The following is a 16,144-nucleotide window of genomic DNA, read 5'->3' as shown; positions in this document are numbered from 1 at the left end:
TGTATTTTAGGAGTAAAAAATGGCAAATTGTCCAGTGCCCAAAAGTTCACTGCAATTTGGTTTTACAACAGATGCCAAAACAAAAGACCTAAGTATGGAAAATCCAACTGCTTACTTTGGTACATAAATGGAAACAGGGCTCATTTGAGATTCCAATCTAAAAAGAAACATTTTAAGTAATTTAGATAATAGAAACTCACTTACATAAATATTTCTCTTTAGAGACTACTACAGAGAGCTTATAAACAACTGGCCAGAACAAACTAATCTCCAGTAAAGCTGCACATTTTTTTACAACTTCTGACTTTTGCCCTTTGAGTTCAGATTATCCCCCAAAGCAGAAGCACTTACCTATCTGACTCCTTGAAGGTCTTCACTAGAGTAGAATAAATATTCTGTTCTTTCCTTAAAGCAAGGATCAGCCTCTCATATTCAGCTTCTTTATTTTCCTGAATGAAAAGAAGAACATTTGGGTGAGGGGACCCAGCAAATTCTGTTCCAACTCTGAACAAGAAGGATTATATTGAGCCCCAAATAAAGGATGAACATATCAGACACTCCGTAAGTCAGTTTTCTGCACACAACAAGCTGCTGCTTCACTTGTGTGAAGAAAAGAAAATGGTTTATCTGCAGTCTTACCCACAGAAAGGATAATATTATTATTATAAGAATAAACATAAACTCTTATGGTACATTCTCAGTAAGGATCCACTAATTTCCCCAGACTTCTTCACTCCAAGACAACCAGAGAGTCACTTTTTCAGCAGGAAGTAAAAAATGCAGCTATTTCATGGAGTATTTTCTTGCACTTACTATGTAAAAGTATCTAAGATATCAGTCATTTCCAAAGAGAAAATAACTGGGATATTATAGCAAATTTAGATGGGTTAATATCAGGCACAAATTCTGCCTCTGTTAAAGAATTTTTGGTTCTCTTTATTTTTTATTTTGACTCAAAACTGAAAGGAGGAACAAAAAAGGTGCCACAGCTAAGGGAACTCTTCAGAGATACTAAATCATTAGTGAACAGATCATTAACAAGGAAGAAACCTACACCCAGGAGTTTTAAGCAGCTGTTATTATTCCAACTGCAATTCCTAAGGAGGAAATTGCAACCAAAAAAAATCAGCTACAACAGAATCTCGTTAGTTGACACCAAAGATGCAAAGACTGCTAATTTGAACAATTCAGTGTTCTGCAAAGTAAACAGCACAAAAGCAAGGACAACCTGTGTTTACTTTTAATTATTTACACTCTTACTTCACAATATGCCAGCAAGCATGTTAAATAATATTTTGCAAGTGTAATCAAGCTCAGTTAAGGGAACCTGCCGGGCAGGTCCTGCTGCAGCTCCCACCACTGATGCTCCAGTCTTTGAAGGAGTGACCTTGCCTTTGGACAGGTGCTCCATGCTCAGCTGCCATCATCTTCCTTGGGAAAGTCTCATTATCAAAGAAATGAAAAAGCTTTCTCCACCATTACTGTGTACCAGTCTAATTATTTTAACTTTGCCTGATGCTTTTAGAAACCTTGATACACCAGGCTGCAAACAACATAAAAAGAGACAGGAAATGTACCTTCAAAGGCAGCTCATTTGTTCAATGATCTGTCCACCATGATGCACTGATGGATCAGGCAGTGATTCAAAAATTTAACAGTACCTAAAGGCTGCATCTAAGAGACATTTCCAGGTTCTGGTGCAATTTAGACATTAAATACTATTCTGTATCAAAGTGAAAAATCCTGAGCTTCACATCTAATTTATTATCTAGATGAGCAGAGAAAGAGCTCCCAGCAAAGCTGCTGACTGAGCATGGAGAAACACAAAAACAGATGGAGGTGGGTGATCCAGAGGCCAGTAATAAAATAATCTCATGAAAAAAAAAGTTTAAAAGTACATCTTGCAGCCTAAATTAAGGAGTCTTATCAACGTGCTGGAATCTCAGCCTTTCAAGAACAGACATTAAGCAAGAAATACATGGGTTGTAATTTAAGTTGGAGAAGTTTGATCACAAACACTGACCAATGACGTAGAAAGCAACAGGAAAAAATTAATCTTTTTACTTAATTTAGTTGTTTCACAGTCTGTTAAAAGTTCTAGTGAACTCCTCCATATGTCTGATGCAAACCTTGCAATTATTACTGAAGACACTACAGAATTCTACCCTAATTAAAGCTCTTTCTGCAGCCCTGGCAGAGCACTGTCATTGTGCAGTTAGTGAGCACAAATGAGGGAAGGAATGGCTGCTGCATGAACAAAGCAGTGCCACACACAAACCCTGTTCCTTTTAGGATTCACATGTTGGGTTCTCCATTTGTACCCAAATCTCAGTAACCTCATGAAATTCTCCTAACTTTTTGCCTAACAGGAGACATGAGCTGTTTCTTAATTCCAAATGTCACAGGCTATACACAAATTATTAAATTCTAAATTCAACTACCTGGGTAAAGGTTAGCAAAATCACGAGGATGTGTTCCTGATTTTTTCAGAATCTTTCATGAATATTAAGGATGAGGATTTGCAGCATGAACATCCCTTTTTTTTGTACATTATTACTGTCATTTCTAAATAACACGTAGGAGTGAATTATTTCAATCAACTCCCCGACGGTACACAAAACATAAGGCAGCTCTGGAACTTAAATAGACTGTAATGCTGTGGGAGTTAATGAAACATTAAACCTCTTGACACATGGTGTGAGGGAAAATGTGTTAGAGGAGATAGCTGCAAGACATCCAGGACCATATTGCAGTGAAGGATTTATATTCCCGTGAAAGGAGGCAATCTAATATGTTAAAGTCTATATTTAAAGTCTGAAATACTATTCCTAAGTAGCAGTGGTGGAAAACATAACTTATTTTCATTAAAGGTTCCTTAGATTGTAAGCAATGAAAGCAAAAGGTTTATACCCCCCACAATAAATAACTTATTGGCAATGTCACATAAATATCTGGTCGCCTCACTGAATGTTCCAACAACCCTCAGGATCATTTCAAAATCTCTGAAGGTTAAAGGATAAATGACTGGGAGGGTATTAGCTATACCTCCTCACTGATCCATCCATTCATCCATCACTAGAATTTGGTCATTTCTTCCAATTTCTAAATTCCTTGTCTGCAAAACACATTTAACTCAGACTTCAGAGATCCCCAAGTCAGAAGTTGCCAAACTCCCCTAATTATCAATGCCCTCACTCACTCTCTCTAGACCATGACAGTGGCTCAAAAACCCAAACTCCAAAATCAGAACCTGTAATTTATCTTTCCTGGCCTGGCCAAGGCACCCTGCAGAGCTCTGGGGTGTTGGTTGCTTTAAAATTTATCAATACATTAAAATAAACTACAAAGATCTGCTGAAAGAGAGAAAAGTTCTGTATCTCTCCAATCAATTTCTTCAACTTTAAAAGCTCAGTGAGGCTGAAGAGCCTGGTTTCTGTCCCCTCTGGTGGGGAGGATCCAGCTGTGGGTTTGTTGAGAGTCAGTGCAGCACAGCAAAGCCATCCAAGAGTGGCAGGCAGCCAATGAGAGCAGAGCTCTGGCTAATCTGTGTCCAAAAACTGGTGATGAATATGCCCAAGTGGGTCCTTGCAGGAGAAAGGTGACACAGAGGTTGAGCTGAGAGGACAATGGGCTGTGATTAGCTATTGTTCAGTCACTGAGTGCACGGAGCAGAGAATGGGCTGTGATTAGAAGGTGGGGCTGGGTGATTTCCTGCACTGCTCCTGCCCTGGTTACCCACCTGAACAGAGGGAGGGCTACACAGGCAACTCACTGTTTGATTTCCATTAATTCCCTGTGATTTTCCATCCTAGGTCCCTTTGTGACACAAGTGAGGTGCATGCACTGCAGTTTGTTGTGCACAAGTGGAATTTCCCCCCAGCCTTTCCCAGACCATTTTCTGTGTCTGCACATTCACATCACTGGGATAAACCTTCACTGCTGCCCAGGCAAACAGGGCTGCAGCTCCTTTTCTCTGAGCTGGTCACACAACCAGGACTCCACATGTTCTTGTCCCTCCCATGGTTAATTATAGTGCCCATCACATTCATCATCTCACCACCAGACTGCTCAGAATGTGACCCAAACACTGCACTTGTATTTCCTTTGCCATTTGCTCCCTTTATTCTGAACTTCCTTGAGAAAGTCTTGTTAATGACTGACATATTATCAAAGAAATGAAAAAGCTTTCTCCACCATTACTGTGTACCAGTCTAATTATTTTAACCTTGCCTGATGCTTTTAGAAACCTTGACACATCAGGCTGCAAACAACACAAAAAGAGACAAGAAATGTACCTTCAAAAGCAGCTCATTTGTTCAATGATCTGTACACCATGATGCACTGATGGAGCCAGGCAGTGATTCAAAAATTTAACAGTACCTGACTTATTTTTTTGCTAGAACAGAAGGTAAAGAGAGAAGGAAGTACTTCTAAAACTAAAATTTTGAATTTTGACCTCTCACTTCAGGTACAAATCTTTTCAATTCATGGCATCAAATAAAGTAATGGGCATATATTGCTCATCCTTTTTTAATATATATATTTCTGTACAAATTCTTCTTTGCTTTAAAGCAGTTTTCTTCTTACCCTGGACATGTTTTCACTCCTACCTGTATTTATCCTCACATTCCATTTATCTCCTGTGGTCACCAGCTCTGTGCAATCTTTCCCCTTATCTATCCAAAGTACACAAACTCCTCTCTGCACCTCTCTCCAGAAATGCAGATATCCTCCCACTCAGTGAATTATGGCTGCCCTAACCACCAAAAAAACTCCACCTCTTTATGGCAGGCAAAAATCTGAAAGTAGGGAATTTAGTGATGCCATATAAATTCATCAGAGCACAAAACATGGTGAATTACAACATATATCAGCCAAAGTCAAAATTCTCTTCAATTTGAAGTTCAGGTACTTACCTGCAAATGATCAGTTATGCAAAACTCACCTCCAGCTCTCTGACTATCTTGATAATTGACTGTTGAGTCTGTGCAGCACATTTCTCCTTTACTAAACCCTCATTTTTCAGTTCAAGTTCTTCATTAGCTCTTAAAAGGTTCTTGCACTTATTCTGGAGCTCCTGCAGCTCTGCATCCTTTTCTTTAACTGTTCCATCAAGTCTCTAACAAAAGAAAACAAGTAGTTTTACAAAATTTAGTCTAATTTGAAACTGCAAAATACAAAACCTAACAAAGTTCAGAAGAATATCCAAGGATGACCTGGAACATGTTATTTACACACCTTGCAAAAAGAGCTCAATTTAAGATATCAGAAGTGAAATAAAATGATAGAAAGAAGCTTTCCCCACCTATGTAACCTTTTCAGTATTAAAAAATGAAGTCAAGGCATGCACCTTTGTCTCCAGGTACAGAGCAACCTCATCTCCTCTCTGCATTGCTGAATACCATCACTAATTTTTACTCTGTGAAAACTGAGCAGGGCCCTGTTACCATTCAGGCAGGAACCTTCCCATACAGGACATTTGGGGCTCCCAGAAAAGGAGATAAAATATTTCAGTATCTATTCATCAATTTCCACTTTGTGCACAACAAACTGAAAATCATGAGCACTTCAGAGCTTTTACAACACTGACAATCCTACATAAGTATTAGTAAAGCTTTCTTCCCCCTCTGTCCACACGCTTCACAAAACCCTAACAAGAAATCCTGGGGAATGTCACACACTCTGTAATTACAGGTCTGTTCTGCAAATACAGTATGATGAGAAGTGAAGGATTATCTTCAAAATCAATAATAACTCCAACTACAAACGTGATTTTGTAATAATTCCCCACACAAAATCAAATGATAACTTTCCATTTTTCATTTCAGAGTAAGTCTACCTACCTCAAGCAGCAGATCCTTGTGACTGACACTGTCTGTCAGCTGCCTTATAACAAGTTCTTGGCTCTGCAGTTTCTGATTGCTTTCACTCAAAAGAATATTGTAATGGTGTTCAACTGCTTTTTCTTTCTCAGTCATTTCACCATGTAATTTCTCTAGTTGATTTCTAAGGTCCTACAAAAAAAATGAAACTGAATATGCAGCAAATCAACTTTAAAGAAAGTTTAAGACTAACAACCCACACTGTCACTGAAGAATGTACTGAAGCCACTTTCTCTTGGCATAAATGAATGCAATTAAAGAAAGAACAACTTTCAAATGAGATGTCAGTATTTTCTTCCATAAATCTAGGTTGTTGTTTAAATGCTTTTCATACAAAATGGCTGTTCTGCAAGGCTGTTGGGAATATTATGCACATAGATGTTGTCAGAATGAACATTCATTTCTGAGTCAATTTACTCTCTGGCTAGAAATAGGAGAAAATTGCTTACAGGTGATTCAGTTTGTCATTTGCCTTTTTTCTCATCACACCATGAAAATTGTTGCACACTGGTTACTCTGGCATCAAACAAAAGGTCAGGAATGTTAAAACTTTTTTCTTTTGACAAGAACACAAACTTCAAATGACCAACCAGGTCAAGCTCATGATCAGAAGGGATGAACAGAACTTGATCTTGACTCTGGCTCTGCTAATTACTTCCTGCAGCTCCAAGATTAGCTGTATTAGTTCTACATCTTAGCTTCCCAGCACAGAAATGTGGATATTCTGCTTCTAAACCACAGGAAAAATCTCTTTCAACAGCTTCTACACAGCAGCAAGTCCCAAGGACTCTGAGATCTGTTAGGACCAACATGAAATGCTGCAATGAGAGCACACCTGCTGTACCAAGCACAACCCAGTTTCCTCTGCACCCCAAGATCTGTCCACTCCACTGAATCACAGCTCTCCATGGCTCCAAAGTCTGGCCACCTGACAAAGCCTTGGCTCCCAAGAAATAACATCAAACAATTCCTGTTCCTGACATTCCAGGACAATCACTGCATCTATGTGAATATATGAGATTATTAGCATGGATTTATAGCCAGCTCACAGATAGAGTGGAAAATATTCAAGAGCACAAGGCAGTAAGAAAATTTCCAACTTGGCTTCTCTGTCCTTCCACTTTCTCTCCCACCACCACTGTTTTGTGTCACTTCCAACATTTTTGCTGGTTGGCTGGGGAGTTTCAACACTGTCAGCTGAAGGAGACACCAATCTCATTTAATAAACTTTTCCTCTACTGCACACATTGTGTGGAAGAAAGAGAGGTAGAAACTTGTAACACAGGAGCTGTTACCTAAAATTAAACAATTAAAACTTGCAGGAGACTTTATACTATCTAAACTTCTGTTCAGACCCAAAGAACCAGGTAACACAGCCTACATCTTCAAATAAATGTTTGCTATTTATTCCCCAAAAGGGCCCATTTGTGAAGTAGCATGAGCCCTTTAAATAGTTTGCACATATGGTAGTCACTTATAAACTTTATTTTTACCTCCACTGGGATTTAAAATTTAATAGTTGTTTCTTATTCTAAGTCCAAAGAAATAGCACTAGTGACATTTTAATTGTAGCCTCTTTACAAACTGTTTTATGTCCTTTCCTTGACTTAATTACCTTGCTTCATGCAGGTTCACATCAAATCCTTAACATCACTTTATTACTTCACTGTTTTATTTCTGTTTATTTTGCACATTAAATGCAAAATGTCATTTACAAAGCCTTTTGGTTTACTTTCTTCATTTTAGCTTCATCTCCAGGATTCAGCTAAGAAACACCTAACAGCTCCCAAAACCCCCTCAAATGTTATTCAAAGAATGATTACACCCTGACCCTCAGTTCTACAAACTGATTTTTTTCAGGAGCAAAAGAACCACTTGCTTGACTAAGAAAACTGAAGAACAGCAGAAACTGGTCCAAGTTTTGTCTAGATACCCAAACTCTCCAATATGTTCCTGTTTTTCCCTAACTGCTGCCTATAAATACAAACTGCAGTGGGAAGCTCTGATAATTGCAAAGGCTTTTGGCTCCAAGTTGTGGAACTCTTCAAGTGGGTCACATTAAACCTGTTCCCACACAGCACTGCAATTGGAAGCAAAGGATCAACAGCAGTGTTATCACATTCCCTGTGCTGCAAAGGTCACTCCTTGGCTTTTTTAAATGTTATTTTTATGCTATCATGTGACTGAGTGGCTTGAACTGACACATTACCTGTAATTAAACTTCAGGGGACTTTTCAGCTGGCCTGCAACTTCAAGTGACCAACACTGTGACTCTTAGTGAAAACCACAAGCAGCTTGAGGATGACAGACATGCAGAGTTAGAAAGATGCTGCTGCAACAACCTGTTATCTCATCTCAGTGCTCCTGGTGCACAGCACCTGCCAGGTGCAGAAACCAAATTTCTGCCCTAAAACAGCAGAACTCAGTAATGGCCAGGTTTATGGGCAGAGCTGGACTGACAAGGGATGTAATTGTGGATAAAGCAGAACAGCCTGTGTGAAATTTCCAATTTGCACATAACTTTGCCTCTCCTATTTCTGCCCCCAGAACTCCCTAAATCCTTCCCAAGGCAAGCTAAAGGTGAGACTGAAAATTACCTTCTTTGCATGAGCTGGAATTGTGTAACACACCAAACTATCCATCACTGTAGCAGCTTGCTTGAACTCATTGACCACTCAAATTGTCTGGGAGAAAATCTATTGGTTTCTATACATTGACTAGCAAGGGTAATATAGTACCTACAGCTCTCAGAGCATAAACTTTGCAATTCTCTCTGCCAACCTTTTCCCCAAGAGACTTCCCTATGATTAATGATAGCTGAACTAAGAAAAATGAATGTGAAACACTCTAATATAGAAGACTGGAGCAGATGCCTCCCCCTCCTTGTCAGATGAAAACCAGTTTGGTGAATAATTAAGTTGTGAAGCTCCAAAATCTTCCTCTCAGGCTAAACTACAGCTAGGAAGACTAAATAATAAATTCTGCCTAATGAGTTATTATGCATTTCCCCAACCAACTGATCAAATATGAATATCTAGTAAATACACTTGAACTGTCTACATTTAGGCCTGGAGAGAGAATGGGAAGTGTTTAGTCATGTAAATTTGAACAAACTTCTCAAGGAAGAAGCATTCCAGCCCTGTTACAGGCACAGCACCATCACAGCCATGAACACATCAAGGATGAGATGTTTATTCCTCACCAATAGTGTGTAAAAATAAAAGTCCAAAATTTCTTGTTCCAAAGAGCTTTAAGTGATGTTTAACAGCATCTTGATAGTGATGCTTATTTGGAAAGCACAGAACAGAAAGAGCTTTAAAAGCTCTTTCAGATGCCTTTTAAAGCTGCCCACCCTAAGGCAGGAACATGGTTCAAGAACATCTAAACCCATTAATACAGGAAACTCCTAAAATTGGACTAAATCTGTGATCTGGATGATCAGCTCACGTGTAACAATCTTATTTGATTTAGTTTCACCTTCTTCCTTTCCAGGACAGTAATGCCCAATTCATGTCCACTCAAACTGGGTTTACAGCAGGCCCAGAAATACATTTTAGGGGGAGCTGTTTGGGGATTTTTAATGAATATATGCAAAATTTAGCATTACCCCAATTACAGTACATGGAAAGTCACTGCAAATTTCCCTGTGAATGAGTGAAGAGCTAGAGCAGCAGTTCATTACAGAGATTGAGGGCATTTTCTACAGTTTATACACTTTTTTTGCTAACTTTATTCCAACAAAATAGAAACACTGATGAATAGGCATCTTGGAGCATAAATAGAACTGAGTTTTTAAGGCTGTCTCATAAAAAGTTTGCAGCAGATCACCGAAGCAGCCTCCTATTTGTCAAAGAGCAAAATCTCACAGCATATTGTTTAACTCCCACATATCTACTACTTAATGGGCAACACTTCACAGGCAATGTGGTTCTATCCAATGTACTTGCAGCTCTGAAATTGAAGCAGCTGTTCTGCAAGGAGTAGGAAATAGGTTAGGGATATAATTTTTATAAGACTGCTCATCTTTTGGCAGGAATGCTTTTCCCCGAGGAGCTCATCATTTACATGAAAAACTTGGACATAATGGAGTCAAACAGGGCTTCTGTAATCCAGCTAACTTCAAATCCCCTAGCAACTCCCTCCTCAGTCCTATTTTTCCTGTCTTTCCTGTACAGTTATATTCTAGCTGCCCTGAGAGATGAAAAAAAAAAAAATCTGAATAGAGAAGACAGTTAAATATAAAATACTTCAAATCAATAAATGTTCTTTGTGGCTGTTTCACTGACAGCAGCGATCTGTTCTCACTCTCCTTAACCTCAACACCCCAAAGAAATCTCAAAGCACACCAAAGATAGAGATTTTGTGATGGCAGCCAAACCACAGTTGACAATCAAACAAAAATGCTTTAAATTGGGAGTAGGAGGGGGGAGAAGAACTTCATTTATTTGCAGGTAAAGAGACCCCTCTGCTGGTTTTAAGGAATAGTGCAGGAGCAGCAATTTCCACATCTCCCTGCTTTATTAAGGTCCTTATTTAATAATGGAACCAAAACATCTAGTGAATAAAGACAGGCTCATTAAATCTTTTATGTAATTTAATATAGCAGGAGACTAATCCCTAACTGAGGAGGATCAGACTGTGGATGCAAGCAGGACTCTGCTCATTATGCAAATGCTGCCCTCCTGGAAGCAATGGTGAGAAGACTTTAACAAAATCCACATGACAAAGCATTCAGGTGAGAAGTGGTTTGTGTCAAAGCCTCAGCAGAAGGTGCATCCTTTTTCCAAATGAAGAAAAGGAGAAACTTGGTCATTCATTTGTTGCATCAGCTGTGAGTGCTGGGAGCAGGAGAGCTCATCTGAATGCCCACAGCAAGGTAAAAACCCTCAAGAGAATATCAAGCAGCAGAATTAATGAACAGCACCTCATTTTTATGTGAAACTGTGATCAATTAATCCTGTGCTTTGGGTCTTTTACAAGCAGAAGTTATTTAATACACAGCCTTCACAGTGACCCTGCTAGGAGAGCAGAGAGCAGGCTGATGTTTGGCTCCAGGTCACAATTAGAACAAAGTTTAAGAAGTGAAATTTAAGATAATCTATAGACATGCAACAAGAAAAATATGGCAGAAATGTAAACATACATCATCCTGATGTTCAGATTCTCCCACCAGAAAAACTGGATCAACAGTAACCATCTACCATTTTTAAAGGTTAATGATTTTTTTTCCTAGGACCTAACTATCAAAATTATATTTAAAATATTATTCTGTGCAGATTATGTGCCAAAATTTTCCTCAATCTTCACACACAGCATTAGGCAGTGTCAGGCATTTCCTTCCCAGAACTTATTTAAATTAAAAACCCAATTTTGTTAGAAAAGGACCTGCTAAAGCACTGAATGATTTCTAGACTAAGAAATAAAGCAAAAACGTGATAATAACATTAATGGTTTTGTCACTTCTGCTCTTCTGCAGCTGTGCTTCATCCAGCTCCTTCTCCATTTTCTCTCTTTCCAAATTGAGATCACTCAGCTCCTGCCCAGTGACTCTGATGATTCTCTGCAGCCGGCGGTTCTCAGCGTCCTTGCTGAGGTTCTCCGAGCGCAGCTCTGCCAGCAGCGTCTCCTTCTCCATCAGCAGAGCCTGGTAATCTGCAGCTCCCTGAAACACACACAGCATTCAGCCTCCAGAAAGATGCTTGTGAAGCCTGGGAGTCTTTACCACCATTATATCCCACAGCCCTGCTCCTCTTCCCAGTGTATCAGAATTGGGGTGCAAAGCAACAGTGAAATGACAAAACAAGAAAGTGTAACACTAAAAACTTCCTCTAGTGATGTAACAAAACTTTCCATGACAGCCAGTGCAGGCTGAGGAAGTCTGAGGTGCCAAAGAATGAGACAAAGGTTGACATGCAAAGGAGCCCACAGTGTAAACAAGGTCATGGCAGCATTATTGATTCACAGAGCTTTAATTACATCCAACTATTTCTGGAGTAGAGTCCAGTTTCAATCTGGACTAGGGCAGGAAGTTACTGATTCTTTCATGGAATCACAGAATTAAGGTTGGAAAAGACCTGTAAGATGGAGTCCAGCTGCCAACCTTAAGAATTAAGGGTGGAAAAGACCTTTAGGATGGAGTCCAGCTGCCAGCCCAGCACCAGCATCGTGCTCACCACCAACCCACATCCCCAAGTGCCACAGCTGCACATTTTGGGGATGGTGACTGCACCCTTCCCCTTGGCACAGATCTATTTTGTGCTCCACCACACTGCTACAAGTGGCCCTGGAGCAGAGCAGAGGTGACAGGAGCAGAGGGCTCTGCAGCTCCTTTTACTCACAGAGAGCTGCCTTCGGCTCAGGGCTGGAGCTAAGGAGCAGAGTGATGAGGAGCAGGACTCACTCTGCACTGTGGGCTCTGTGGGCAGCAGGGATCAGTTGCACACTTCTTAAACTCAGAACTTTTTAAATAAAAAAAAATCAAGTCCCTTTTCTCCTTCACACACACACACAAAAAAGCATTACTAATTCACATTTTCACAAATAACATTCCAGTATTTTATAAATAGTGGTTTCACGGTTATTGTGTAAATAAATCCAAGCAGGTGTCTCACATCCAGTTCAACTCTAATAGGAAGCCTGTACTGGCACTCTACTTTTGGGGAAAAAAAGCCTCAAGATAATTTCAGCTCCCCAGATATTTGTGTCTTTATTTTTAACTTATTCTGATATTGCATGTTTCTTCCTTAAAGTTGGTTTAGATTCAAAAAACAGAAGGAGAAAGAAGATAAGTTATTTTAACATTCTATTGTTCAAATAATTTTACTTAGGATTTTTTTTTCAAAGTAATAAACATTAAAAATTTAAAACAACATTTTAAACTGATTTCCATTCCTCTGCTTTCAAAGATAGCAAGCACTGCCTGCTGTGTGGAATTACAGAGAAGGGAGGAGCAGGAATGGGGGAAGTCACAACAAATTGCTTGTTCTTACCTTGAATTTTTGGACATGTGCCTTGTGAGTTGCCTCTCTTGCCTTAGCCAATGAAGCATTTAACTCTTCAATTTCAGAAGCCAGCTCCTCATTCTTTAAATAAAGTGAAATGAATATTATGTAGGAAAAGTTATTTCCAAGGGATGGCAATGCAGTAATTTCTACCCCATCTCATTAAACATTCATCCAACTACACAAAACACTTACAGGAACACCAAATACATCATAGTAAATCTTATATAAAGAAATTCTTGCTCTTATACACTCACTAGACTGCCTATCACTCAAGTGAAGTATTTCCCACTCTTGCACACAATCTGAATTTCAGCTGATGTTGACCTCTCTCATTTTAGCTGCCTTTGACAGCTCCACTTACTCAACAACATAAAATACCCCTCGGATCTTCTAAGTGGTGCTCAGAGCTGATAAAAATCAGTATGCAGCTGAAAACATTTTTCTTCCAGGCTCTTAAGGGAGGAAGATACTTAACTGATACTTTCTCCTCTCTCCTTCAGTCCAAGAGCCCAAACTGCAGACAAGCAGAACTGCTTGGAGAGGTGACAGCAGTGACAGGGACCCACTCAAAGCCTCCTCATGGTGCCAGTGAGATCAGACCTGCCACACACACACAGCACCCCCTTCTCCATGGTACTTCAACAAACCAGCAAGTTCATAATGACCCTCACCTCTTTTTCCTTTGCTTTTAAGGCAACAGTTAGTCCTTGGATAGTTTTATCCCTTTTCAAACCATTCTTCCTTTCGACAGCAAGCTCATTTTCTCTCTCTTGCAGCTCTTCTTGCAGGGACTAAATTAGATTATGTGAAAGTTGCATTAACTTCCCACTAAGAGATACTGTAACTGCACATTAACAAGTACACTCTCTCAGAGTTCTTGGAGTTTATTACTCAGATTATCAACATAAAATACAGTTCCCAAAATGAGAGGCAGCATCTTAAAGAAGTGCCTGGAATTTTGTATAAGAAGGGAGCATCAGCTTCAATATTTGATGAGTGTGTGTATCAGCTTTACTGAAAATTGCTTCAAAAACAGGAGGGGTTCTCCTGTCACCCCACATAAAAGAGAATTTAGCAGAGGACCTGCTCTGCTTCCCCTGGAGTCAGGGCCTCTGCCTATGAAAGGATAACAGGGGGAGCCCAACACACTGAAAGGGGTCAAGGAAACAAGAGCAAAACTGGAACTTACCTGAATTTTTTTTTCAAAGGAATTTCTCTCATTTTGAAACTCAATTCTAAGAGCCTGTAAGAACAAAACAGTTGTTATGGCCACTTTCATTCATTCTCAACACAAATACACTCATTAAGCATTAAAGTGAAGCAAAATGAGCTTAAAAACCCTGGGCATGAAATAAACCGGCCCAAACTAAAAAATAAAAAAAGAAAATAGAACAAAAACTCTCAAAACATGTTCTTCCATGCATGAGACAGAACTCAGCACTTGCTGAGTTAATAGAGGTGCATTTTTATGTGACATTTATCTTTGTCAGCAAGATGCTTTTATCAAGAGAGATTTTAATTAGCACTTTTCCCTGGGGAGGTGACAGAATTATTTGTTTTGGAAAAGTAATCATACATAAAACCAGAGTTGTGCAAAGCATTCATCAGAATATTTTCTCCAATACTGCCCCCAAATGATCATATGCACTGTGTCCACCTCCTGTGAAATGATTAAAGATGATGCTGTTTTCACCTTGACACACAAACACTCTTGTGAAACCAGGGGGTTTCCTGGCATAGATTGATTTAATTGCAAGCTCACCCAGAACTGCAAACTTTTACTACCTCTAATCCATCTAAACATAAAAGTTTCTTGACACAGACAAAAAATGTGTCTATGTACTGAGCTGAGCAATATTAAGTTCCAAAACAAAAGGGAAGAAAAAAATCTCAGATGCTTGACAGCCTCCATAATTAACTTTCTTAATTCCGCCAGCTTTAATTTTGTCTTTGAATAACCAACAGGAAAAAAAAAAAGAAAACAGCAAGCCTCAGGCCGTGTTTCTACATTCCAGCTTTCAGGATCTCTGTCTTCCTATTTATGAGCCAAGTGAAATAGGAGACTGATGCTTGTACCTTTTGTAAGCTAAAGGGCAAACCTGCACTTTATTTTATGAGAGGTTTTTATGCCTACCTCCCTTACCACAGCTTTTTTTTTCCAGCCCATAACAGCAGAGACACTTCCCAAGAACAAATTCTCAAGTCACATTCTGAACTTTTATAGCAGTTATGTCATCCAGTGAGGGATCTATTAACATCTAGGATTTCTCTAATATATATTTCTGTAAAGCAACTGCACTCTGTCTATTCCACAGGCATCAAGTCAGTGGGAAACACAACCTCTCACTGAGGGAATGGATAAATAAGGATGAATATTGCCCACCAAGCCAAGCATAACCCATGAATGGTAATGAACTGGAAAATGGAGGAGGAAATAATATTTTTAAGAATTAGCTGATGTCACTCACATAGTGTCATGCATAAAACCTTTAAAATCCTACCCCCCATGAGATTTACAACACATAATTCATCAGGCAGTGTCCTCACCTCTATCTCACTATCCTTTTCAAGCCTCAAGGCAATGGTAAGTTCTCTGATTTTTTCCACTGGCAAGTTCCCATCAGAAGATCCACTCTGAGCCTTTTCCTTCTCAAGGTGTTGAATTAAAGCTTCTTTACTTTTCAGTGACAGATTCAGTTGCTCTATAAGTCTAAAATTACAAGATTTTAAGTATTAATTTTGCACCATCTACCACCAATTCTCCAGCCATTGCAGTGAATCTTGCAGACAACTCTCCTAAGTGAAGACTCAAGACAATACTTGTAGAACTTAAGGAAGGACTTTCATAACCCTGGCAAACCTAAAAATGGGCTCTAATTTTAACATAAGCAAACAGGATTGTGCTATCTGCAAAGTGCTCATTCTTATTTTCCTCCAATACCACTTCAAATATCAACAGTTAAATTTCAATATTTTCCTTACTTTGTCCTTTACAGCACACACAAAAACCTTATTAATCTATTTCCCTTCTTAGCCCACACACCACATCCTTATGTGCCTTCAGCAAGTCTCTCTCAAGCAGTTTCATCTAAATTTGTAACTAAGTGGTTCTCATTTCACAGAAACAAAAAAGAAAAAATGAAAAAACCATACTAAAAACAAGTCAGGTCAGTGCTGTTGTCATCTCAACACACATCTTCACACTCCCAGTATTCCAAGAACAATAATGATGTTTTCTGGCAGACCTGAGTGTTACAC

At 39.2% G+C, this 16,144-nt stretch overlaps 1 protein-coding gene across 4 annotated transcripts in view; it reads right to left on the bottom strand.

Moving 5' to 3' along the window:
* CDK5RAP2 (CDK5 regulatory subunit associated protein 2) overlaps positions 1 to 16,144 on the bottom strand; it is a 70,271-nt gene that overhangs the window by 46,020 nt on the left and 8,107 nt on the right. For 3 of the 4 annotated variants that reach the window (XM_064727671.1, XM_064727674.1, XM_064727672.1), the window contains exons 8-15: positions 15,434 to 15,596; positions 14,076 to 14,129; positions 13,558 to 13,677; positions 12,872 to 12,964; positions 11,326 to 11,544; positions 5,844 to 6,014; positions 4,946 to 5,119; positions 352 to 449 (exon numbers count right to left, since the gene is read on the bottom strand). In XM_064727671.1, coding sequence (XP_064583741.1) covers positions 352 to 449; positions 4,946 to 5,119; positions 5,844 to 6,014; positions 11,326 to 11,544; positions 12,872 to 12,964; positions 13,558 to 13,677; positions 14,076 to 14,129; positions 15,434 to 15,596 — 1,092 coding nt within the window. Of the gene's footprint in view, positions 1 to 351; positions 450 to 4,945; positions 5,120 to 5,843; positions 6,015 to 11,325; positions 11,545 to 12,220; positions 12,298 to 12,871; positions 12,965 to 13,557; positions 13,678 to 14,075; positions 14,130 to 15,433; positions 15,597 to 16,144 lie in introns of those variants that run through there. The other variant, XM_064727675.1, reaches the window with a different exon arrangement.

The sequence above is a fragment of the Zonotrichia leucophrys genome, chromosome 17 (assembly GCF_028769735.1).
Source record: "Zonotrichia leucophrys gambelii isolate GWCS_2022_RI chromosome 17, RI_Zleu_2.0, whole genome shotgun sequence".
Lineage (NCBI taxonomy): Eukaryota > Metazoa > Chordata > Aves > Passeriformes > Passerellidae > Zonotrichia > Zonotrichia leucophrys.
The sequence above is the reverse complement of the archived record's forward strand: the minus strand, read 5'-3'. Positions and strand labels throughout refer to the sequence as shown.